General features: G+C 38.5%; 1 protein-coding gene across 4 annotated transcripts; it reads left to right on the top strand.

The window, feature by feature from the left end:
- Positions 1-23120, top strand: LOC133568443 (solute carrier family 12 member 9-like). 4 transcript variants are annotated; one of them, XM_061920370.1, is made up of 15 exons: positions 2-511; positions 7957-8028; positions 10745-10879; positions 12113-12250; positions 12329-12435; positions 12691-12940; positions 13043-13150; positions 15905-16016; positions 16693-16850; positions 17373-17455; positions 17649-17773; positions 18929-19121; positions 19198-19372; positions 21560-21706; positions 21786-23120. In XM_061920370.1, the coding sequence occupies exons 3-15, from the start codon at positions 10786-10788 to the stop codon at positions 22658-22660; spliced, it is 2565 nt and encodes an 854-aa protein (XP_061776354.1). In that variant the 5' UTR covers positions 2-511; positions 7957-8028; positions 10745-10785; the 3' UTR covers positions 22661-23120. The 4 variants fall into 4 exon arrangements, with proteins under 4 accessions (XP_061776353.1, XP_061776354.1, XP_061776352.1 ...); XM_061920369.1 differs by lacking the exon at positions 7957-8028 and having other exon boundaries at positions 1-511; XM_061920368.1 differs by lacking the exons at positions 2-511; positions 7957-8028 and adding an exon at positions 8039-8372 and having other exon boundaries at positions 12691-12892.
- The last annotated feature ends 1882 nt before the right edge of the window (positions 23121-25002 follow it).

The raw sequence follows: 25002 nt of genomic DNA, 5'->3' as shown, positions 1-25002 counted from the left end.
GCGTTACCGGGGGGCGTCGACGAAATGACGTCATCTGCGCGGGACACAAGTTGGGAATTTGCCCAGTCGGTAAAACTGTTAGCAAAGTGTGTTATTGGGTCCCCAAACAATGGTGTAGGGGTCTTGTGTGCTGACTGTAGGTTGCTGTGTTCGTGAGGAGGGAGACATGGAGTGGGCAAGTCTCTGTCGCCCGACGAAGCCATACTTCGCGGCTTCCGCCTACGCGGACGAGCGCGAGCGCTGCGGGAGGGAAACTCACCGCTCCCGGAAGCATCGATCGGAACCAGTCTTCCCTCCAGGTCCCACATCATGCTTTCGTCTGGATTGCATCGGAGAGTTTCAGCCTCCATCGCTCGGAATACCCTCCATGTGCCTTCGTCGAAGGTCTCCTCGTGGTTGCCAGACGCGGAAAAACTTTTTAATGCTCGGATCCTACTGTGGTGACTCTTCTTCGGCATTGTAATGCCGGTGTGGTTTTCCCGTGGATGCGTCGAAGCAGAACACAGCATAGGTAAGATAAAGGGTATTTAATAACAAAAGTCTATGAACAAAAATACTGGTGTAAAGAGAAAAAAGTAAACAAAAGACGCTAGCGTGAAAGCTAGGATAAAACAAGGAAAACTAGAACTTGGTACGAGGACACAAAAGAGTAAACAAAACATTTAGCATGAAAGCTAGACAATAAAGTGGCTTGGCGTGAGAGCTAGCGAGAAAATACATACGAATGATGAGAGTCGTCACTGATGCGCGTGGGCAAATTAGGATCCGAGAATGAGTAAACAGAAAAGGTGAGCTTAAATAGGAGGGTGAAAATTAGTAGCAGGTGTGCGGGGCGAGACTAACAGGTGGACTGATGTGTAACCATAGTGATGGACAAAAACAGGAAATAAACGGGTCAGACAGAGAATGAAAAAAACAAACACGTGAAGATCTGAGCAGCAGATCGCAACATGTAATCCATTTCACGTGTCTGTGTATTGATTTGTGTGTCTGGATCTCAATCTTTGTGTGTAATGAGATCTGTGTGTCTGTGTTTTAATTTGTGTCCGTATTGTGATTTGACTGTGGGTACAAAAAATATCTGTCTGTCTGTATTTTAATCTGTGTTGTGTAAAATAAATGTAATCAGTATTGTGTGAAGCAAGAACTATCAATAAGCTGTCTATTTACATGTACTTTTGCGACACTTCTACTGTGAAAGATGAGTGTGTGCGTAAGACCAATTGACTTTCCCTCACTTTCAGGAAATAAAAGTTCCTATTTTAGCAGTAACTTAGTTGTCAGAAGTATTTTGCACTCAAATAGGTTATCAGTAATGACACAGCGGGTGGGGCTGCCTTGGAGATATGGTGACTGTGAGACCCATGGTCTTCCCCAGGGCTTCTATGATACTTCTATATACCGCATAAAGCGCACCGGATTATCAAGTGCACTGCCGATGAGCGGGTCTAGTCAGGTCTATTTTCATACAAAAGGTGCACTGGATTATAAGGCGCATTAAAGGGGTCATATTTTTATTTTCATTTTTAGTTGAAAACACTTCCTTGTGGTCAAAACGTTGCATAGATTATGTTTTACAGATCATCTTCGAGCCGCTTTCTGACAGTCGCTTCAGGATGCACCGTTTTGTTGGTGGTCTTATTTACATGGCTCACCTTCGACAACATCTTCTCCCCGTCATCTTTGTTGTAGCGGTGCAGCGTGCAAGGACGGTAGTGAAAGAAGTGTCAAAAGATGGAGCTAACTGTTTTAATGACATTCAGACTTTACTTAAATCGATAACGGAGCAGCATCTCCTCATCCGTGGGTCACTAGTGCTACAACAACGCCGGAAATGTGTCGCGTGAAAAACGGTCCGACCAGAACCCTCTAATGACTAAAGTTCCTTGGGTGAATAAAGTGAACTCACTACACCGGTATGTTTTAGCGCATTAATGGTGAGTTTACTGACAGATATAAGTAAGAACTTTACACTACTTTATATTACAAATGGCAACAGTGGAGGATGAATGTCCCATAACAAGAAGATAGAGAAAAAGAAAAGCTTATAGACTAAGGTGTTGCCACAGACTACAAAGGCGGATGCACGCAAACTTTCAGGACTTATGAAGATCCTGAAATACAGATCAGCAGGTACCAGAAGGTAAGAAAACTCGCTTTTGCAACATATTGTGAAAGAAAACACTAGCTAATATGTCGTACCTTATACACACACCATAATGATACTCGTATGTTGAGCACAGTACAATCCATCAAGCGGTGCGGCTTCATAGCTTACCAAAGTCGTACTAAAACATTCTGATAGATTTTTGAGCGCTGTGTGTAGTAATGTTCTATATTTTTAATGGAACATATATCATTTTGGTGTTGTTTACTTGAGTCATATTGCAGTCTACACATTTCTTTTTATGTGTGACTACCATCTACTGGTCAAATTTATCATTTCACCATGTAGCAAATAAAATAGCTTAGAGGTCGGTAAGCTCAACCAAAATTATTCCGTACATTAGGCGCACCGGATTATAAGGCACACTGCGCCTTACAGTCCGAAAAAATACAGTAAGCACCTCCCCACCGACGCATCCAGGGGGTATCCTAACCTGACTGAACCACCTCATCTGGCTCTGAGAAGCAGTGGCTTTTCAGTCTGTAAAGCGCTTAGTCACCAAAGAAAAGCACTATTTAAATGTAATTAACTTCACTTCACTTACCCTTAACTCCTCCCGAATCACAGCGCTTCTCACAGTCACCCTATCTCTAAGGGAGCCCCTGCCTTTTGGCTGCTGTGCCATTATTGATAACTTATTTGAGTACAAAATACTTATGACAACTAAGTTACTGCTAAAACATGAACTTTTATTTACAGAAATGGATGTAAAGTTGATTGACATTTGTTTGACACCCCTAATATACAGTACAGTATACAGTATGCATAATTTGTTCCTCTCAATAGTAAAAAGATGGAAGAAGTTTTCCACTGGTATTAGATTCATAGTACACTGCAAAAGATGTTGCGTGAAAAAAAAAAATGTTTCACAACAAAAATATTGTGACATTGTTTTTAACTAAGCTTTTAAAACAATTTTTTACTGCAATTTTCATTTTGCGCCTCGGAAGGATAATATGTCTTAATAAATCCTTATTGTTGTTACACAGCTGAAAAGCCCACATGGTTGGCCAGACCATTGTTTCCATGCACGATTTATTCATTTTACACCACTACTGATATTTCAGACCGTTTAATCAAAGACAACATTTTTAAAAGTTGTACACAGTGCATTAGAAAAACTATGGGCAGTTTCTGTACAGCAGGGGTCACCTACGCGGTGCCCGCGGGCACCAGGTAGCCCGTAAGGACCAGATGAGTCGCCCGCTGGCCTGTTCTAAAAATAACCCAAATAGCAGCACTTACCAGTGAGCTGCCTCTATTTTTAAAATTGTATTTATTTACTAGCAAGCTGGTCTCACTTCGCTCGACATTTTTAATTCTAAGAGAGACAAAACTCAAATAGAATTTGAAAATCCAAGAAAATATTTTAAAGACTTGGTCTTCAAATGTTTAAATGAATTCATTTATTTTTTTACTTTGCTTCTTATAAATTTCAGAAAGACAATTTTAGAAAAAAAATACAACCTTAAAAATTATTTTTGGATTTTCAAACACATATACCTTTTTTACCTTTTAAATTCCTTCCTCTTCTTTCCTGACAATTTAAATCAATCTTCAAGTATTTTTTTTTTTATTGTAAAGAATATTAAATACATATTAATTTAATTCTTCATTTTAGCTTCTGTTTTTGCAAAGAATAATATTTGTAAAATATGTATTCAAACTCATTATGATTAAAATTCAAAAAAATTATTCCGGAAAATCTATAAAATCTTATTTCAAAGTCTTTTGAATTTCTTTTAAAATTTTTGTTCTGGAAAATCTAGAAGAAATAATGATTTGTCTTTGCTAGAAATATAGCTTGGTCCAATTTGTTATATATTATAACAAAGTGCAGATTGGATTTTAACCTATTTAAAACATGTCATCAAAATTCTAAAATTAATTTTAAACAGGAAAAATTACTAATGATGTTCCATAAATTCGTTTTTTAATTTTTTCAAAAATATTTGAAATAGCTAGTTTTTCTCTTCATTTTTTTCGGTTGAATTTTGAGTTTAAAAGAGTCAAAATTGAAGATAAACTATGTTTCAAAATATAATTTTCATTTTTTTCGTTTTTTCTCCTCTTTTAAACCATTTAATTCAGTGGTTTTTTCATCATTTATTCTCTACAAAAAATCTTCCGTAAAGGAAAAAAAATGTACGACGGAATGACAGACAGATATACCCATTTTTTATATATATATAGATTTATTTATTAAAGGTAAATTGAGCAAATTGGCTATTTCTGGTCATTTATTTAAGTGTGTATCAAACTGGTAGCCCTTCGCATTAATCAGTACCCAAGAAGTAGCTCTTGGTTTCAAAAAGGTTGGTGGCCCCTGCTGTACAGTATTCTGTTCGTACTTCTCAGTTATTTTTGAAATAATTACTGTTATGTAAGTGCATAAGTTGAAATATTTTCTCATGCATTTTTTAAAAAATCCAATATGCATGGACATTTGAAAATATCAACATCAATCATCAATAAAGCACCTATTTTGTTTGTAGCAGATAGCTAGACATTGTGCGTCCAAAAACGCTTTCCTTAAATTTGCAAACAACATAACAATACAGCGTTAGGGATGTAGCATTACGAAAATGTTAATATCACCAAAATAATCCCCATTATTATTATCACCTTATTGTTGAATGTGCTCAAAGTACTTACACACACACTGAAACGTCAATTATTTTTCTTTGATTGACTAAAATGAATAGACACACTGTTAGAAAACCCACAATTTTGGATGTTTTGTGTTTCTTTTGCTTGACTGATAGCATTTTAGGCTTAGTATTTTGTCTGGAGTACAAAATGCGGCTGCTAGACTTTAGACAAGAACATGAAAGTTTGATCATATTACGCCTATACTGGCTCACCTGCACTGGCTTCCTGTGCACTTAAGATGTGACTTTAAGGCTTTACTACTTATGTATAAAGTACTACACAGTCTCCATTTTATCTTGTTGATTGTATTGTACCATATTTTCTGGTAAGAAATCTGCATTCAAAGAACTCCGGCTAATTAGTGATTCCCAGAGCCCCAAAAAAGTCTGCGGGCTATAGAGCGTTTTCTATTCGGGCTCCAGTACTCTGGAATGCCCTCCCGGTAACAGATAGAGATGTTACCTCAGTAGAAGCATTTGAGTCCCATCTTAAAACTCATTTCTATACTCTAGCCTTTATATAGACCCCCTTTTTAGACCAGTTGATCTGCCGTTTTTTTTTTCTTTTCTGCTCTGCCCCACTCTCCCTCGTGGAGAGGGTGGGGGGGAGGGCAAGTCAGGTGGCCATGGATGAAGTGCTGGCTGTCCAGAGTCGGGACCCGGGGGTGGACCGCTCGCCTGTGCATCAGTTGGGGACATCTCTGCGCTGCTGACCTGTCTCCGCTTGGGATGGTCTCCTGCTGGCCCCACCATGGACTGGACTCTCACTATTATGTTAGATCCACTATGGACTGGACTTTCACAATATTATGTTAGACCCACTCGACGTCCATTGCATCCGGTTTCCCCTGGGGGGGTGGTGGGGGGGGGTACCCAGTACTGCGGTCCTCTCCAAGGTTTCTCTTAGTCATCCACATTGACGTCCCACTGGGTTGTGAGTTTTTCCTTGGCCATTTTTGGGCTCTGAACCGAGGATTTCGTTGTAGCTTGTGGAGCCCTTTGAGGCACTCGTGAAATTAGGGCTATGAAAATAAACATTGATTGATTGATTGATCTGTTTAATGGCTAAGCTCTTATTGTTTAAAATATAGGTTTGTAATGTAGCCCTTTGAGATGTATTTAAATGAAAAGTGTGCAACAAATAAAATCTGTTATTAGTAATATTTGTTATTTCTGGCAAGCATTGTGTTGTTCTACTCTGTTCAGCAGTCCTTGATCGCACCATAAAAATACCTCGATCTCATTCCGTTTGTACTGGGAAGTCGGAATTTCCAAGTTCCAAAAAGAAAAGTTCACTAAATCATGATGAATGGACGTTTCAATATGGAAAGGTTACTGTATTTTTGTAAACTATATTTGTTCATGTGGTTTGTACGTTCTACCTCACTAGCAATAGCGTCTTTGTATCCTCTTCCACTGCCGTGTTTGAAAGTTGTACAAAGAGTGCATATTTTCCCATAAGTAGTTTATATTCAGACAAAGCAAGCGCAAGAATAGCGTTCGTAGATTCAACTAAATTCATTCAAAGTTTACTTATATAGCCCTATAAATCAAAAGTGTCTCAAGGGGCTGCACAAGCCATAACGACATCCTCGGTTCAGATCCCACATCGAGGCAAGAAAAAACTCAACCCAATGGGATGACAATGAGAAACCTTGGAGGGGACCGCGGATGTGGGGACCTCCCCCTGGGCGACCGGTGCAATGGACGTTGAGTGGACTTAGCATAATAATGTGGCCATCTTGATTTCCGACCTCGGAAGTGGAACGTTGTTTACTGATAGTGTTTTAGTATTAGTATTTAACCTGTTTTAATGGCTAAGCTTTCAATGTTTGGGTTACAGTACCAACTTTCAAGGTAAATTCAACGCATCAATATTCTTCTGAGTATAGAAAAATCCCTCTGAAAGACTTTAAAGTCTAAAGATGGGATTTATGGCTCTTTGGAGGGAGCCGTACCCTTCGATGAGCCGTTCAAAAGACAGGCTCGTCAATATAGTTCATTTTTCAACAGTTTTTTTAATCAAAGAAACAATCGCTGGTAGCAGTTATAAGTTAAGATGTGGTATTTAAATTATTCAGAAATATTGCCTGTCATTTTATTTTTGTCTGTTTATTGTAAACATTCCATAAGGTGGTGCCATATCCCTATGCTTTGACATCATTATTTTGAATTTTTACTAACCAAAAACATTTTTGTAGCACAAGAGGATTTTTAAAACAATACAGGAAAAAAAGCAAATAATAATTATATTTAGATTTGTTCAACACTAAAACAAAAAACGTTTGTAAAACAAGTCATACAAAATAACTGAAAAATATCGCTATTATCCCAATAGTATCTTTTTATTTATTTATTATTTTTTGTCCTGTCCAGCCTCTCAGGCAAATCATATAATTGATGTAGATGCCCATATCAGCTGTTCAGATTTACTTTACAAAGAGAAGTGTAGGATACTTCTCTAGTTGCCTTATTTGTATTTGACTTTATTAAATGTATTTATATTATCATTTGGTGCAGCCGGGCCGGAGTAGGAGGGGATAGAAAGAGAAAAAAATGAAGACAAAAGGGGAAATTGTGGAGATAAGAGCGGGATTAGACAGAGAGACAAAAACAACAACAGAAAACACAATAACAACAAAAACAACAACAACAATAGAACAACACCAGCACATACCATATGTACAAATATGATCGTAAAAGTGATAGCAAAGAAGCAGTTAGTGAAGTAAATAATAATATAGAAATGACAATGAGCATTTTTACACTACAACTGGAGCAATCCAAATACCAATAGAAAAAGCGCTATTGATTATGAACAATACCAATAGTTTACATCTATTATCAACAATACAGCTGTTCAAATGCAACAATACGTACACAAAATGATAACTAGAAAGATTAAAAAAAAAAAAAAGGGAATACCGAAAGATGGAGTGGAAGAGAGAGAGGCAACCTATATTAATCTTGTAGATTGTTGTAGTAACAATGGGTTAAGCTTTGTCAATATGCCATGTGTTACCCAGTTTACACTAGGGCAACAACGTTGATATATGTTTGATGAAACGTGATTATGTGCATGAGTGTATGTATGTATATGTACTTGTATATGAACAGAATGTGTATGTATCCCAATAGTATCGACCCAATGCCGATACTGCCCTGGTATCGACGACATCGACAATTGGATCGATGCTCCCACCTCTTGAGGTGAGCTCAATTAGCTAAATGCAAATGAGAAAACTTAACAGTCGCACCAGAGCAGCTCGATTAGCAGTCACTCTGTTTTTTTAGTAACTCTGAGACAGGACAGGAAAATATTCGACCAATGTCTGAAAAGACTCCACTTCTAAACTATCGACTCACCACCAGCACCGGTCCGGAGGTGAATGATGTAGCCGCAAACAGGAAGGCCAAGTGGGCCGGGGAGCACCACGTTCCTCGGTCTCCCCCCACCGCCATCATCAAAACCACCCGAAAACTTGGCGTGCTTCTCGGGGTTGTTATTCCAACTTTGCTGTCTATGTTTAGCGTTGTCGTGTTCCTGCGAATTGGTAAGTAAGAGGAACATGTGTCTTCTACTGGTTCATCATTCATTGGCAAACAAACGGTATATGCTAACCACATGGCCAGGGGACTACTGCTAATCCTACCCCTATTCCTTTACATATCAGTTGCAAAAACTTTTGTTCAATTTCTGTTCTCAATATATTATCAATATACTCCATAGCTAATAACATTAAAAATAAAGAAATAATAATTAGTGAAGTAAGTTATATTTCATTATGTTGAGATAAATAAAATTATCTAGAACAGGGGTCACCAACGTGGGGCCCGCGGAGACCAGGTAGCCCGTAAGGACCAGATGATTGCCCGCTGGCCTGTTCTAAAAATAGCTCAAATAGCAGCACTTACCAGTGAGCTGGCTCTATTTTTTTAAATGTTATTTATTTACTATTAAGCTGGTCTCGCTTTGCTCGACATTTTTAATTTTAAGAGAGACAAAACTCAAATAGAATTTGAAAATCCAAGAAAATATTTTAAAGACTTGGTCTTCACTTGTTTAAATAATTTCATTTATTTTTTTACTTTGCTTCTTATAACTTTCAGAAAGACTATTTTAGAGAAAAAATACAACCTTAAAAATGATTTTAGGATTGTTCAACACATATACCTTTTTACCTTTTAAATACCTTCCTCTTCTTTCCTGACAATTTAAATCAATGTTCAAGTTTTTTTTTTAATTGTAAAGAATATTAAATACATTTTATTTAAATTCTTCATTTTTGCTTCTGTTTTTTCGACGAAGAATATTTGTGAAATATTTCTTCAAACTTATTATGATTAAAATTCAAAAATGATATTCTGGCAAATCTAGAAAATCTTGTCAAATCAAATTTAAATCTTATTTCAAAGTGGATTTAAACCTATTTAAAACATGTCATCAAAATCTTAAAATAAATCTTAATCAGGAAAAATTACTAATGATGTTCCATAAATAATTTCTTTTTAATTTTTCAAAAAGATTCGAATTAGCTAGTTTTTCTCTTCATTTTTTTGGGGTTGAATTTTGAATTTTAAAGAGTCGAAATTGAAGATAAACTGTGTTTCAAAATTTAAGTTTAATTTCTTTCGTGTTTTCACCTCTTTTAAACCGTTCAATTAAGTGTTTTTTTCATCATTTATTCTGTACAAAAAACGTTCCATAAAAGGAAAAAAAATGTACGAAGGAATGACAGACAAAAATACAATTTTTTTTATATATATAGATTTATTTATTAAAGTTAAATTGAGCAAATATGCTATTTCTGGCAATTTATTTAAGTGTGTATCAAACTGGTAGCCCTTCGCATTAATCAGTACCCAAGAAGTAGCTCTTGGTTTCAAAAAGGTTGGTGACCTCTGATCTAGAACAATGTTTTTCAACCACTGTGCCGCGGCACACTAGTGTGCCGTGGGAAATGATGCAACTTCACCTAATTGGTCCCAAAAAATTTTGGGGGGGGGGAAATGAATAATTTATAATCTGTAAATACTGTGCCATTCCTCAGTGTCCGTCCTGTGTAGAACTTGGCTGTAGAACTGTGATCCTAATATGCAGACCACAGCGTGTAGGTATAAAAAGGTATGTAACGCTTAAGCCAAAAATGAATAAAAGGAAAAGGCATTAAACTATAGTGATGGCTATGTAAAATGAAAGTAAAACTGAATTGGTAACAAAGTAAACAGAAACAGAATGCTGGACGACAGAAAAAAACTTGCAACGTGTGGAGCAGAGACGGACGGCTTCCACAAAGTACATCCGTGCATGACATGGCAATCAACAATGTCCCCACAAAGAAGAATAGCAACAACTTCAATAGCATTGCTTGCTAACGCAAAGCAGGTGCGGGGAATAGCACTCAAAGGAAGACATAAAACCGCTACAGGAAAACACCAAAAATAACAGCACAAGACAAGAACTACAGCACTACACACAGGAAAACACCAACAAACTCAAAATAAGGCACGAGGAAGACCTGGTGGAGTTTAATTTTTTAACGTTTTCTGCTGGTGGTGTGCCTCTGGATTTTTAAATGGGAAAAAATGTGACTTGTCTCAAAAAATGTTGAAAAACACTGATCTAGAAAATGAATGAATGGATGGAATAAATTCAGAATATTCATCATGGTTCTTTGTACTTTGTATCCATGTATTGTGTTTTTAAAAATAGAAAGGTAGAAAGTGTTTTTTTTTTTTAGTACATTTAGGTACATAGTCATTTTTAGGCAATTGATACTTTTGTGAGGTACATCCAGGACGTTTTATATAAAAAGGTTGGTATAATCAATTAATGTTTCAGAAAAAAATGTTAATTCTACAGGTTTTTTTTTTATATTGCGCCAAAATAAATAAATTAAACAGCCAAACTTATCTCTTATTGCAGGATTTGTTGTGGGTCAAGCAGGACTCTATCAGTCCATTGCCATGTTCTTAGTGGCCTACATCATCATCACAATGACTGTCCTTTCTGTTTGTGCCATCTCAACTAATGGTGCTTTAGATGCAGGAGGTGCCTACTGTATCCTTCTTTGGTCATCCTTACTACGAATTGTTATGAATCGCTTTACTCAGTACTAGGGCTGGGCGATATGGCCTTTTTTAAATATCCCGGTATTTTTAGGCCATATTGCGATATACGATATATATCTCGGTATTTTGCCTTAGCCTTGAATGAACACTTGATATCTATAATATACATTACCATGAAATGATTAATGTAGACCCCGACTTAGACAAGTTGAAACATCTATTCGGGTGTTACCATTTAGTGGTCAATTGTACGGAATATGTACTGAACTGTGCAATCTACTAATAAAAGTTTCAATCAATCAATAATCACAGCAGAATGATGATTCTATGTGTTTACATTAAAACATTCTAGTTCATACTGCATTAATATATGCTCATTTTAAACTTTCATGCAGAGAAAGAAATCACAACTAAGTCAATTGACCAAAATTTTATTTAATAAACGGGGCGGTTTAGCTCGGTTGCTAGAGTGGCCGTGCCAGCAATTTGAGGGTTACAGGTTCGATTCCCGCTTCCGCCATCCTAATTACTGCCGTTGTGTCCTTGGGCTAGACACTTTACCCACCTGCTCCCAGTGCCACCCACACTGGTTTGAATGTAACTTAGATATTGGGTTTCACTATGTAAAGCGCTTTGAGTCACTAGAGAAAAAGCGCTATATAAATATAATTCACTTCACTTATTAGCAGGTGACTTTTCAAATTATGCTACACATTAGCAGTAATGCTATTTTTGGGAGAACTGCTTGTTTCCCACACTTGACAAATTAAAGTTGTCTATTTGACATATTCCCACTTGAAGCCGAACCACCGCCAGACGGTGGACCCCTTGCTGTTTTTCTTGGGAATTAATTCTTCCTTCATTTGTTACCAGATTCGCATCTTCTTTCTCTCGTATTACCGCTCGCAACACTCCGCTAGCATCACAACTAACGTTAGCCAGGCTGCTACCTCTCTGCTGGGCCAGGGCGTTTACGTATGTGACGTATGACTTGACAGTATGTGACGTAAGTTTGTGCGCTTGCTGTCTGTGAGAAGGAGAGACAAGGAGTGGGAAGAGCCTGTAGTGTAATGCCAGCAGCTAAAAGCAACTGCGTGAGAACGTATACTCGAATATTACGATATAGTCATTTTCTATAAACCCGTGATATATCGCCCAGCCCTACTCTGTACTATGGTGTTTGTGGTTTGCATGAAAAAGGTTCCTTAAGAAGAACCTCCAGACATGATCAGTCGAGCGCTGGGTCCAGAGTTTGGCGGCAGCATTGGAATCATGTTCTTCTTTGCAAATGTGTGCGGCAGTGCTCTTTATGTTTTGGGTCTGGTTGAAGCCATAATTTCTGCTTTTGGCGTCCCAGAAGGTTGGTGGACCGAGCAAATTCTAGTCACGTCTTGATGCACGTACGATTGTGTCTAACTCATTTTTTGGTTTGTTTCAGAGAGTGTAGCAGTTGTTGGAGGCTCTTATCGGGTATTGCCTTCCGGATACTGGTGGTCTTTGCTCTACGGCACAATCCTGCTCTTCATTTGTTTCATTGTCTGCTTGGTGAGAATGGCTTTTTAATATATTTGTCACTCATTGTCATTTTATTGTAAACTTAAAGAACGCTATTCAAAAGACTCCCTTCCCTTAGAATTAAGTGAAATTGAAATACAATGAGGGTGATGTTCCAAGACCCATGGAAAAAATGTCAAACTGCATATAACGAATGCACCAATAAAAAAGCCCTAATCATGTTATTAATACCTTGCTCTGTTATTAATCAGTTTTTTTTAATAGCTCCACTGTTGTTTTTTACAGGTAGGGGCCCATATTTACGCCAAAGCCGCTTTTATCATTTTTCTTATCGTCGCAACTGTCTTGGCATCCATCTTTAGCAGTTTTTACATCGTGGGGCCCAGAGTAATCACACTTCCAGAAACCTCTGCTATAAACGGCTCCACCCACGCGACCGCCAACTATACTGGCCTCCGACTCCATACCTTGGATGGCAACCTATGGTGTACGTTTTTGCATGGTTTTGATGTTGACTGGCCTAGGTTTCCATTAGGTATATCTGTACAAACAACATATGATAAAGTACAATACTTTTTTTTTTTTAGTTCTTAGCTCCACAACACCTGTATAAGTGGTCCTTTTTGTTTCCTTGTAGCCAGTTACACTGTTGACTACACCACTGGGACAATGATGAGTTTTGCCACAGTGTTTGCAGTCATGTTCAACGGTTGCACAGGAATCATGGCAGGATCCAACATGTCTGGTAAGATAGTCATTTACACAAGTTAAAATATAATCTGTTGAGCGTTTGTGCAAGTTTAAACCGATCACAATGCCTGTTGAGGGACGGCCTGGTGAAGTTGGGAGAGTGGCCGTGCCAGGAGTCTGAGGGTTACTGGTTCAATCCCCACCTTCTACCACCCTAGTCACTTCCGTTGTGTCCTTGAGCAAGACACTTCACCCTTGTTCCCGATGGGTCCTGGTTAGCGCCTTGCATGGCATCTCCCGCCATCAGTGTGTGAATGTGGAAATAGAGTCAAAGTGCTTTGAGTTCCTTAAAAATGGTAAAAAAGCACTATACAAGTATAACCCATCTGAAGCTAGGCTGTCTTCTGGCTCAGCCATTGGGTCTCGAGCCAGCCTTTTTTCTGGATGTTTTTTTTTTTTTTTTCCAGTTTAGACCAATGCATTATTGATGTGTTCATGTTCGAAATAAACTAAAGAAAGAAAGAACGATTTACTCTGTTCTTTCCCTTTTGTGCTTAGTCTTCACAATGGAGTTACTGTAAAAATATCAAACAACCTCAAGTTGGAAGCTTTTTTTCATCTCTAATTAAAGGACTGTTTACTTTTCTGTCAAACTAAATTCCAACATTCAGGTAGGGAAGAATATTTGTAAAAAAAACAATGAACAAAAGGCAGCCAGTTTTTACATTGTAGTAATTTGGCATCTTTTGAAAAATACAGCAAAACATTATGTAACAAAAAAGATATGTTGGAACCAACAACACATTTGTCCTGAAATGAATGTAAACATTTTTAAATGCATGTCTTAGCCAATTATGTAAATTATATATTACATAGATTGTATTCCCTGTGATGAGGTAGCGACTTGTCCAGGGTGTACTCTGCCTTCCGCCCGATTGTAGCTGACATAGGCACCAGCGCCCCTCGTGATCCCAAAGTGAATAAGCGGTGGGAAATGGATGGATGGATAGATTGTATTCCATCATGTGAGTTTTGAACGGAAGTAAACAAAGTGGTGGGCCACCAAACCAACATTGCTACTGTGCAGCAAACTGAGTATGCAAGGGGCTTAGCTCTTTGCATTAAAAGCAGATCAGAATAAAACATCTAACTATGCAATCTACAGTAATCTATCCTTTTATCGTACGTTGTCAAAAAAAAGATTTGTTGAGCGATCTCAACGATTATCCGTCGGTCGCGTTCGCAGACCTGTCGAACTATCTGGTGCTCCAGATATTGTATGTGACAAAATATATGAAAACTTAAAAAAACATGGAGGTCTACACTTTCTTTATGTGTGGCTGGTTCAAGGAAATTGGTATCAAGACTCTCCTGGTTAAATCATTCATCGTTTTTGCACAGTTGAGGTTGCATTTATGATTTAACTTTGTCTACAGCCATTTTTGTTGCACGTGCTGTTTGAGTATTTTTTTCCTGTCTTTATCAAAATATAACTATAGAAGTCAAAATTGTATGTGCTGAAAGCTTAATTTATGATTGCTGCCTTTGGTAAAAGCTCACATTTACTTTGTTATATAAACTCCCCCAGTTGGTGCTTTACGAAACACTCGTAGCAAAAATTCGTTTTTAGGAACTCTGAAAGAAGACATAAGACAAATGTTATCCAGAGAATACCTACAGTAAATGGGAAGTAGTAAATGTTAAAGGAAATCAAATCAACTTTTAACAAAGGGATCACTGCAAACTTGTGCGTTTTTCGACTCAATTTGCTCTCTTGGACGTGTGTGTGTGACACTTTTTTTGTTGTTTTTCATAAAATCTTGACATCTTTCGTCCTGCTTGATTACCCTATAAAAAACTCAAAATAAACTTTTATCCTTTTTGCGTTTTGAGTGGTTCCAACAGGCTGAAACAAAGCAAGCGTAGGGCATTTTTCTTCAAGAAGAAAGCCCGGAACGCTTTGACAACAGACACTTGCAAGCCCACTACTTCAAGTTTCGAATAGTTAATGAGCTGGACGTGACGTTCAGTGAATACAACCTATTGACACCATCCCGCCATCAGTGTGTGTGAATAGGTGAATATGGAAATAGTGTCAAAGCGCGTTCCTTAAAAAGGTAGAAAAGCGCTATACAAGTATGACCATTTATTGCCTCCGCCGTCACAAATGGATTGCCACTACGTTAGAAATACAGGTTACTCAAGTTAAAAAAGTAACTTATTATATAGAGTACAGGCCAGAAGTTTAGACGCACCTTCTCTTTCACAACCTCACCATATGTTCCCAACCCCATTGATAAAGCAAAAAATTCCACTAATCAACCCTGATAAGGCACACCTGTGAAGTGAAAACCATTTCAGGTGACTACCTCTTGAAGCTCCTCGAGAGTGTCAAGTGTGTGCAAAGCAGTAATCGGAGCAAAGGGTGGCTATTTTGAAGAAACTAGAATATTAAACATGTTTTCAGTTATTTCACCTTTTTTTAAGTACATAACTCCACGTTTGTTCATTCATAATTTATACATCTTCAGTGACAATCTACAATGTAAATAGTCATGAAAATAAAGAAAACACATTGAATGAAAAGGTGTGTCCAAACTTTTGGTCTGTACTGTATATGAGCCTATGTCCAATTATAGCCTGTCTCTAATTAAGGTACAGACCTTTTTTGTAGTGCAGGTAAAAAAACAACCCGTCTATAATTAGAGCATTCAGCATATCCTGAGAGAGATCTGAGGAGCTGTCTGTGAGTGACAGAATGTGTCAATAAGAGGTTTGATAGTGATGCCTCCTATTATGTTGTCCACAGGTGACTTGAAAAACCCCAGCTATTCCATCCCCAGAGGAACCTTAGCCGCTGTTTTGACAACTTTCATCACATACAACCTGCTAGCTCTGCTGGCTGCATCCTCTTGTGAACGGTTAGACACACATATACACAATCACAGTGGTGACAACGTTGTTGTATTTTAGTCTTTATCAGGAATGATATTGCCTGAGAGTTATGTCGTCAGTGTCAATGACTGGAAGGTAAAACATGTGCCTGATTGAAAATAATTTAACCTTTCAGAATGATACTCAGCTCCTCCCCAGGAGAGCGCAGGAGTGTTAAGAAGATTGAGTCAGAAGTGTTTGACATTTTAATTCATCACATTCATAAAGCCTCCGTTATTTCAGAGGGTATGTTTGTTAAAGTGCCGGCATCCTTTGTGTGCCTGTGTACATTAATGACACTTCAAAATCACCCACTCACCCCTACATGTTTTACCATTTGGGACTCAAAGCAGACCTGGGAATGCCTCTGGGTCCCCCCAGTGGAGTTGGAAGGGGGCAACAGCTGAGATGGTTGCCACTGCTTTCCAGATATCAGAATTATCTGCCAAGTATGTTTTAGCAAACAATGAATTTGAATTGTGAATAGGATATGATATATACCAAAATAAAATTAATCCTAAATTCCCCCAAAAATATCTTAATTAGAAGAAATGCCATTCAGACTGAATTTAAAATATTTTACATATTTGTAGTGTGCGCCTAACCAAAAATAAAAAAACCCAGTATTAATTTCATTTTGGGAATTTTATCCTTCATCTTTAGTCGCCTTCTTCAAAGAGACTACAGCTTCATGGGTGCCATCAACATTTGGCCGCCTCTTGTCACAGTCGGTATTTACTCCTCGGCCATGTCCGCTGCCATGAGTAATCTCATAGGAGCCTCCAGAATCCTGTACGCCCTCTCCAAAGACGACCTGTTTGGTGAGACAACCTGTTTGTATTTGTTCATCAATTTCATGCTTTAGTTTGCCATACTAAATATCATCTAATGATATCACTGTAATTGATTAATCTCCTGGCAGTTTTCTTTAACGTGAAAGGATGAAATGATTCATGGAAATAGCCAAGGTCATGCTCACTGCTAAATGATATATCTTGTCCTCTAGCTAGGTTCATAGCTACAATGTCTACCCTTGCTGAGTCATCAATTTATCAGTCAGACATCTGAACGTATGAATATGTGAGAAGTGCTAGAAAATTAACTCTTATTAATTATGTCTTAGTTTTCCTGAGCGAGGCATGTTCATTTGAAGAGCGTCATTTCAAAACAGATGGCCTGCAGTGTTGACTTTCTCCGCAGAGACACAAACCCTATCAGCGTGTGTTTTGTTCAAGCACCAGTGCCCGATGACTCAGTTATTTGTCTGATTAAGAACCAGGAAAAGGAACAGACAGGCTGACTTTGTGTTTGACTCTTTTTTGTTTTTTTATTAAATGCTGCAGGTGGTGTCCTGGCTCTAGCAAGGAAGACATCCCCCAGTGGTAACCCCTGGGCCTCGGTGCTTGTCTCCTGGTTGCTTGTACAGGTAGAAGGTTGCACTACTCGTTCATTTTAGCATAGCCCCAAACAAAATACTTAAAACTGTAATGATATATAATATAACATACTTATTTTGGGTAAAAAGTACTTGTCCACTGTTTCTGTGTGGCTGCTAAGAATAAAGCTATATAAATCTACTTAGAAACTATGCAAGAAAATGATTAATTGTTTGCCGCTAGATGGTGCTGTTTGCTGGAAAATTGAACACCATTGCTGGCATTGTGACCATCTTCTTCTTGTTGGTGTATGCTGCTGTGAACCTGGCTTGTTTGGCTTTGGAGTGGGCGTCAGCGCCAAACTTTAGGTATGGTAAAGAATTTAGCCATTATTTCAACTGGCACAGGACATAATGTAGCTGTTTTTTGTAATGGTTTATTTTGAACATGCCTCAAAGTTTCACGTAAGTACATCACATGTTTATACCTGCATACATCACATGTTAATACCTGCACAGTTCAACTTGCCCGAAAAGGAGTAGGAAGAAGCAGAGTTTATTTAAAGCTTACTCATATAGTCCGTGTCTTTGCCGTGACTGATAGTTTTTTCACATCTCAAGGTTAACAGGTTCCTATTTTCTTATAAGGGATACAATAATCTAATCAAAGTGAACTTTGGCAGTACCACTATGTATGGCACTAATAATGTGTAAAGGTAAAGTTCATACATTTTGTAGAAAGCTTACTCATACAAAATGGAGCACACATTTACAGAAACTTTGTATCGTAATAAGTAACATGATAAAAAAAAAAATCCTATACAAATGATTCAAATAATAAGTACTGGAGTTACAAATGACAGAAACATTGTAATGAAAAAATAAATGCATTATAAAAAATGCCTCTTTTTACAAAACGTGAATTCAGGATCAATTTTATTGGGAACCTTGATTATGAGCATTCCTCTTCCTCCATGTACCTTTTATAAACAGCAATATATAGTATCCAAACTGCCCTTGTTAGCAGTATAGTTAGAGTGAAATTAGATTTTTTAATGATTTTTTTCCATATTGCCACACAATAATTTAAACTTAAGAACAGTAATGAACACTCAAGAATATTGAATGATTTTGTTATCATTTATCTATGAATGGTGCAGTCATATGTATGTGATATGTATGTACAGTATTGTCAAAATTTAAAAACTTTGTTTTTTTTTGCATTTTACTTTTGTCGCTTGTGGCAATTGGTTGCAACTGTCCTTGTGTTCTTCAATGTTTCCCTCTTGTTTTTATGCTTTATACCTTTTTGGTTTGAACCCCATTCGGGACTGCGCAACGAGGGGTAGCACTTTCATGATGTCAGCGCTACTTTTGATAATTTGTTGTGGACTCTTTAAATCTGCGCTTAAAAGACATTCTGTAATGTACCCATTGTGGGATAAAGATGTTTATCCCCTCCTGTGATTTTGCTCTAGAAGTTGTAATTTTACATGCTTTCCTTTTTGTTCTTCTCGAATTAAGGCCCTCATTTCGATGTTTCACGTGGCACACCTGCATGCTGGGCATTCTTGGCTGCTTGGTCATGATGTTCCTGATCAGTGCCATTTATGCTTTTGCCAGCATAGCATTTATGCTGCTGCTCCTAATGGTGATTCATTACTTGGGCCCCATCAGCAACTGGGGCTACATTAGTCAAGCACTCATCTTCCACCAGGTACACAAACACACAACTTCAATTCGTAATGAAATAACATTATGCAGGAATCCACCCCCTACTTGTGTTTTCTCAGGTCCGCAAGTACCTCTTAATGTTGGATGTGCGTAAGGACCATGTTAAGTTCTGGAGGCCTCAGGTTCTTCTAATGGTGGCAAACCCTCGCAGCTGTGTTGGCCTGCTAACATTCATTAATGACTTAAAGAAGAGTGGGCTCTACGTACTGGGTCATGTGAAGCTAGGATTACTTGGTAAGTATTTACAGTAGGGGCAAGAGGGGGCAGAGCCACCTTAAATGTCTTCCCCCCTCAAATCAAACAGTTTGAAGTTGAGAAGGTACATTTTAATGTACCCACAAATGTTACAAGTTAACAAAATTATCCGCGGTAGTGGACAAATCCGCTGAAAAAGGTACACGCTACAACACTAGTATGTCATCTCCACTCTTTTCTGTCCAATCACCTGTCAGGCTACGCGAGACGCCGAGCACACAGACGCGCACAGCCCTCCGTAAAGCAGTGTCGACTAATTGAAAACTAAACGAAAACTTGTCAAACCAAATCTATTCATATTTAATTTTGTCTTGTAAATGGTTGGGACAAATTTTGGAATACATCCAATCACAGTTCTTTAATAGTGTACAATATGACAGCGGGTGGGGGTTACTCACAAAGGTGAGCCAATCAAATGCTTTTCATTGTGAGATGAGGAAGTTGAATTTCTCAACAGCGGCGCCAAAACAAAAAGGTGATGATTTAACGCTTTCTGTCGTAATATGTGAACGCCCAGGGAAAAGTGAAGATGACTTTTATTTTTGATGCAATATGATGCCATCAGCAGGCGAGCCATCGATCAGGACATCGAGACTATAAGTTAAAGCTGTGTGTATTTGCTGCTTGGTGTTCTTTTGAAACGAGCCGTTTCGTCAAAAAGGGCTATCAGTTGCTATTCCTGTTAAAACTGTGATGAAAACAAATGTGTAGGCTACAATTATCTGCGTCAATGTGAGCATCTCATGCTTACCGGTCAGAGTACACAATGAAATCAATAGTTTAAAAGAACAGGAGGAACTGTTGACTCCCTGTTACTTGTTACAGTTAAACACAACTACGTAAAAAACCTAACCGCACTGCCTACACTCCAAACCAGTGGTTCTTAATCAGGGTTCGATCGAACCCTAGGGGTTCGGTAAGTCGGCCTCAGGGGTTCGGTGAAGCCTCCACTCATCGTGTACATAAAAACTTCTCCCTATCGGCATATTAGGGATACGGCAACAGCAGAACCCAAACTGATTAGCAGGTGTGTAATTTGTTATGAGTTCATCCACTGTGTTAGTTTTGTTCTTTGAACAAGGTGATGTTCAGGCATGGCTGTGCACCAGTAAAAGATCATATAACTTTGTCTTGAATTTGAAACACATTTTATTTTTCACTAAAGAAGGGTTCGGTGGATGCGCATATGAAACTGGTGGGGTTCAGTACCCCCAACAAGGTTAAGAACCACTGCTCTAGACATTGTAAAGTTTCTGTCTAAGGGAATGAGTGGAAAATGCAGAGACTTTGAGGCATGATGCAGCTGACCTGATGATAAACTAGTTTGAGATTGTTTTTGTATTATTCATAATACTACTGTACTATTGACTGACTGAAGTCCTAATGAGGTTAAATCCATTTTAAAAATTAGGCCATCAAGTAAAATTTTGTGATGATTGATAAAATGTGGAAGAAGGACACTTGATTTCATTTATTTTACTTTGGTTTCTTTAGTTTTGATAATTTGCCACCTACATGTGGTTAAGAGCTACCAGCAGGAGCTTAGTCTTCAGCTGGGACACCCAAGTTGTACAGGTGTGAAGGTACAATCCTCTTCTCCTGGTTGGAGTTGGGCAGACAGGTCCTGATTTACTAAAGGTTTGCGTTTACTAAAATGCGTGCAAAGCTGATGATCTACACGTGTGCAAAGTGGATTGGGTCTTTTAAGTGAACAGAATAAGGCATGCAATCGATTTTGTGTCTCTGTCTTCATAAATACGCAAAATATATACAGATGTAAAATGCACACAATACTCAAAGGAGAAAATACAAATAATTATTGATAATGTGATTTATCATCACTCATGAAACACCTACTAATAGTACTCTATTTTATAAAAATTGCTCACGCTGTATTTTGCATGGTATTTGGATCTTAGTAAATCAGGCCCCTACTGAAGCAAATAACCGAATTGAAGCAAACAACCAAATTTACATAATGACCCCTTCACATTTCTGACTGCCCCCTCATATATGCCTGCCTTGAAGACATCACACCTTTCTGTTAGTCAAGGCGCAGGTGGCTCCTCTACACGTTAAAATATTTGGATTCAAACCTGCACGTTTTAACACATTGTGATTAAAAAAAAGCCTTAATCAAACATTTGACTTTGTGTGGTTCGACAGATGAGCTGCCGTCTGATCCTTTACAGAGCCGGTACAATTCATGGTTGACCTTAGTAGACCATCTGAAAATTAAGGCATTTGTTAACCTCACCCTAGCCGACTCCGTTCGACGTGGAGTCCAGAATCTGCTGTTCATCACAGGCTTCGGTAGGTACAGTCTCTTAATTGTTCATTTCATTAACTTGATTTCAAATTTACAAAAATAATTTCCCATAATTGTCCCTAGGCGGAATGAGGCCAAACACTCTTGTCTTAGGTTTCTATGACAACTGCCCTCCTCAAGACCAACTCCATGGCGAAATGATTCCGTCTCCTGGCAGTAGCTTTGATTCAGTGTGCCCAAACAAACAGTCCGCTTTATTCCCTAACATACGTGATGTTGATGAACCCAAAGATTTAGAGGAAGAGGAGTATGTCTCCATGATTGCAGATGCTGTCAAAATGGGCAAAAATGTGACACTGGCTCGATATTTTAGCCAGTTCAACCGGGAAGAAGTTTTAGGCTTATCAAGAAAGGCTGGCCCTCACCAAGGCATTGCGGGACCATTTGTCGACGTTTGGCCCTTAAATCTGCTCCGACCTGACAGCCGCAGCTATGTGGATATCTGCTCTCTATTTCTGCTGCAGCTGGCCTGTGTGCTGCATGAAAGCCGTGCGTGGAGCCAAGCCAGCCTTCGCCTCTTCCTCTGTGTAGAAGAAGGCATCAGTCTGCAGGATGAGGAAGAGGCGAAGCTTCAAAAGATGCTGAAGGAGCTCAGGATATCGGCACAGGTGCAGATGGTGGCCTGGGACAAGGTGGTGGCACTACACTGGCTTAGCCAAAAAAGGGAGGGCAAGGTAGCAGATGAGAACGGAGATTGGACTGAAACATACCCCAACAACGCTGCTCAGCTGACTGATGAGTACATCCACGCCGTCAACAATTTTATCCTACTACAAGGAGCACCCCAGCCTGCTGTGCGCTTCCTGTATTTGCCACACCCGCCCGCGGATACAAGCCGCTACCAGGCCTACTTGCACCAGGTGGACCTGCTGAGTCGAAACTTGGGGCCAACAATGCTCGTTCATGGAGTCACTCCTGTTGTTACAACTGAGATTTAGATTTTGTCACACTCATGCAATCATCCTCATTCTCTTTCACTAATTGCACATGGGGTACTTAACTTATAGCAGAATCTGCTCCACTACTTACATTTAATTTCACACTAATTTATCAAGACACCAAGGGGGATTTGTCAATACTATTTAATTTGAAATGCTAAACATTACAATGCTTTTAATATGCAGTTTCCACTTATCTTAGTATTCTTTTGGTTAATTTGTTTTGAAATGCTTCACAAACACTGTAACATGAACGTCTTGTGGTGACATTTTTGCTATTCAACATGACTGAAAAAGAAGCAGAGCTTGTTTTAATACTATCTTTTTTCACATTTTCCTAATTTTTGCAAAACACAGAATCTTGTATGTATTGACACTATACGGTATTACACTGAATTGTGTTCATATCCTGTGTTTAAGAATCACCATTTTCTAAATAAAGAGAAAAGAATGAACAATATACAGCAATGAATGGATGGCTTATTCAGTGATTTAAAAAATTTAATAAGTTTGTTTTAAGAAAAGCACCTGAGCAATGTTAATGGAAAATAAAAGGAAAGAGTAAATTGAAGTAAATATATAATTTGAAATTTAGAATAAGTAAAAAATTGGGATAAATATGTATACTATACTGTATATTGTGACACAAAATGTACCGTTGCAAATTTTGAGGTAGAAGGATCCTTATGTTTTTATATTTGTACTTTGCTGTCAATATCGCTCACCCATGTGTAACAAATATAATTGTAATAGTTACATCATACCGTTTTCCTGTAATTATTGAAAGAGCAATACTAATTCTGCCCAGCTTCTGTGGTTATGCAAAAGAGATAAATTGTTTCCTCATACTGTTTTTCCCCGAATTATTGAAAGCATTACACTGATTCTGCCCAGCTTTATTGGCTTTTCCTAAGAGATGCCTTTATAATTGTTAGTCCGTTTGCAGGATCACGCCCCAAAAAATTAAGATTGCCCCGTTTCTCGAGAAAGGTTTCCATGCAAAAAATGATGGGAATGAGACATTGAAATAACGTTAAAAACGCCGCAAGTATACTAGTTTAACAGTACATGTATTTTTCACCACATTTTTTGGTACGGAACATTAGGTATGGCACAGATGTATACCAACAACCAAGTTACCACCCTGAATGAATACATGACACATGAAAAGGTAGAAGGGAAACATGAGCCAGGTTGGGGGGTCAAAGTCCCAGAGCATTTCATAGTTGTTGACAGAACACAACTGAAATAATGCCTGCACATTGTGCTGGATTCAGTCAGTCACACACAAATCCTAACAGTAGAAACAAGGACACTGGTAATACTCTAAATTAAAAAGTGTATTAGCACGTTTTGACCTCGACAAAAAAGGTAAACCACATGAAAGTCAGTTGAGATATTAGCATATTATTTTTCTTCAAAATAAATACATTGGGGACAGCACGGTGGAACGGGTTAGTGCTCGTGCCTCACAATAAGAAGGTCGTGGGTTCGATATAGAGTTTGCATATTCTCCCTTCGAGTACTCCGGCTTCTTCCCCCCTCCAAAGACATGCACCTGGGTTGATTGGCAACACTAAATTGGCCTGAGTGTGAATGTTGTCTATCAGTGTTGGCCCTGCAATGAGGTGGCGACTTTCCGCCCGAATGCAGCTGGGATAGGCTCTAGCCACCCATGGACCCCGAGAGGGACAAGTGGAAGAAAAGGGATGGAATGGAATAGATGCATTGCCTTTAATGGGAACTTGGCACTATCAAGGCAGTTGCTACGTAGACATGTTGCTTAGCATGGGTGCAGCAACGCACTGGCGTATGTAGTCTTCTTTATCCAGTAGAACCTCAACTCACAAGCTTAATTGCTTCTGTGATGGGTCTCTTAACTGAAATCACTTGTATCTCAAGTAAACATCGCCCTTTGAAATAAATTTAAATCAATTGGTGCTGTCTTGCACCGCTCACCCTCAGAACAGCATGCATAACATGGCTTTTGAAATATACATATTCTTTAATTTTGTATGAATAAAATACAATTGCTAACAACTACAATAGTTTTATGAAGTAATGTAAAAACAGCATTTATTTTAGATAGTGGACTTACTGTATTTCCTTCGAGCTGCTTCTCTGTCAAACAAACCATCAGCAGCCTTTGCATATTTTTCTGGATAAATGTCCGCCGTTTGGATGTTTTGATGGCAACATTTATATCAGTGATTCCTGTTTTCTGTCGGATCCAGATTTGAGTTCTTCTGTCGTTTAGAGTAGCACGACTCTGCCCAACTTTCTCTGTGCTACTTCTATGAGTTCAGTTTGGCATGACGTGGAAGACCATGTCTCATTGCCAC

Source organism: Nerophis ophidion, linkage group LG14, assembly GCF_033978795.1.
Source record: "Nerophis ophidion isolate RoL-2023_Sa linkage group LG14, RoL_Noph_v1.0, whole genome shotgun sequence".
Classification (NCBI taxonomy): Eukaryota; Metazoa; Chordata; class Actinopteri; order Syngnathiformes; family Syngnathidae; genus Nerophis; species Nerophis ophidion.
The sequence above is the reverse complement of the archived record's forward strand: the minus strand, read 5'-3'. Positions and strand labels throughout refer to the sequence as shown.

Excerpts from the sequence above, each read along its gene's own strand:
- LOC133568443 (XM_061920367.1), top strand. The coding sequence starts at position 8,147 with ATGTCTGAAAAGACTCCACTTCTAAACTATCGACTCACCACCAGCACC. Across the intron at positions 16,851-17,372 it reads CTCCAAAGACGACCTGTTTG|GTGGTGTCCTGGCTCTAGCA; the intron begins GTGAGACAACCT and ends TAAATGCTGCAG. Across the intron at positions 17,456-17,648 it reads TCTCCTGGTTGCTTGTACAG|ATGGTGCTGTTTGCTGGAAA; the intron begins GTAGAAGGTTGC and ends GTTTGCCGCTAG.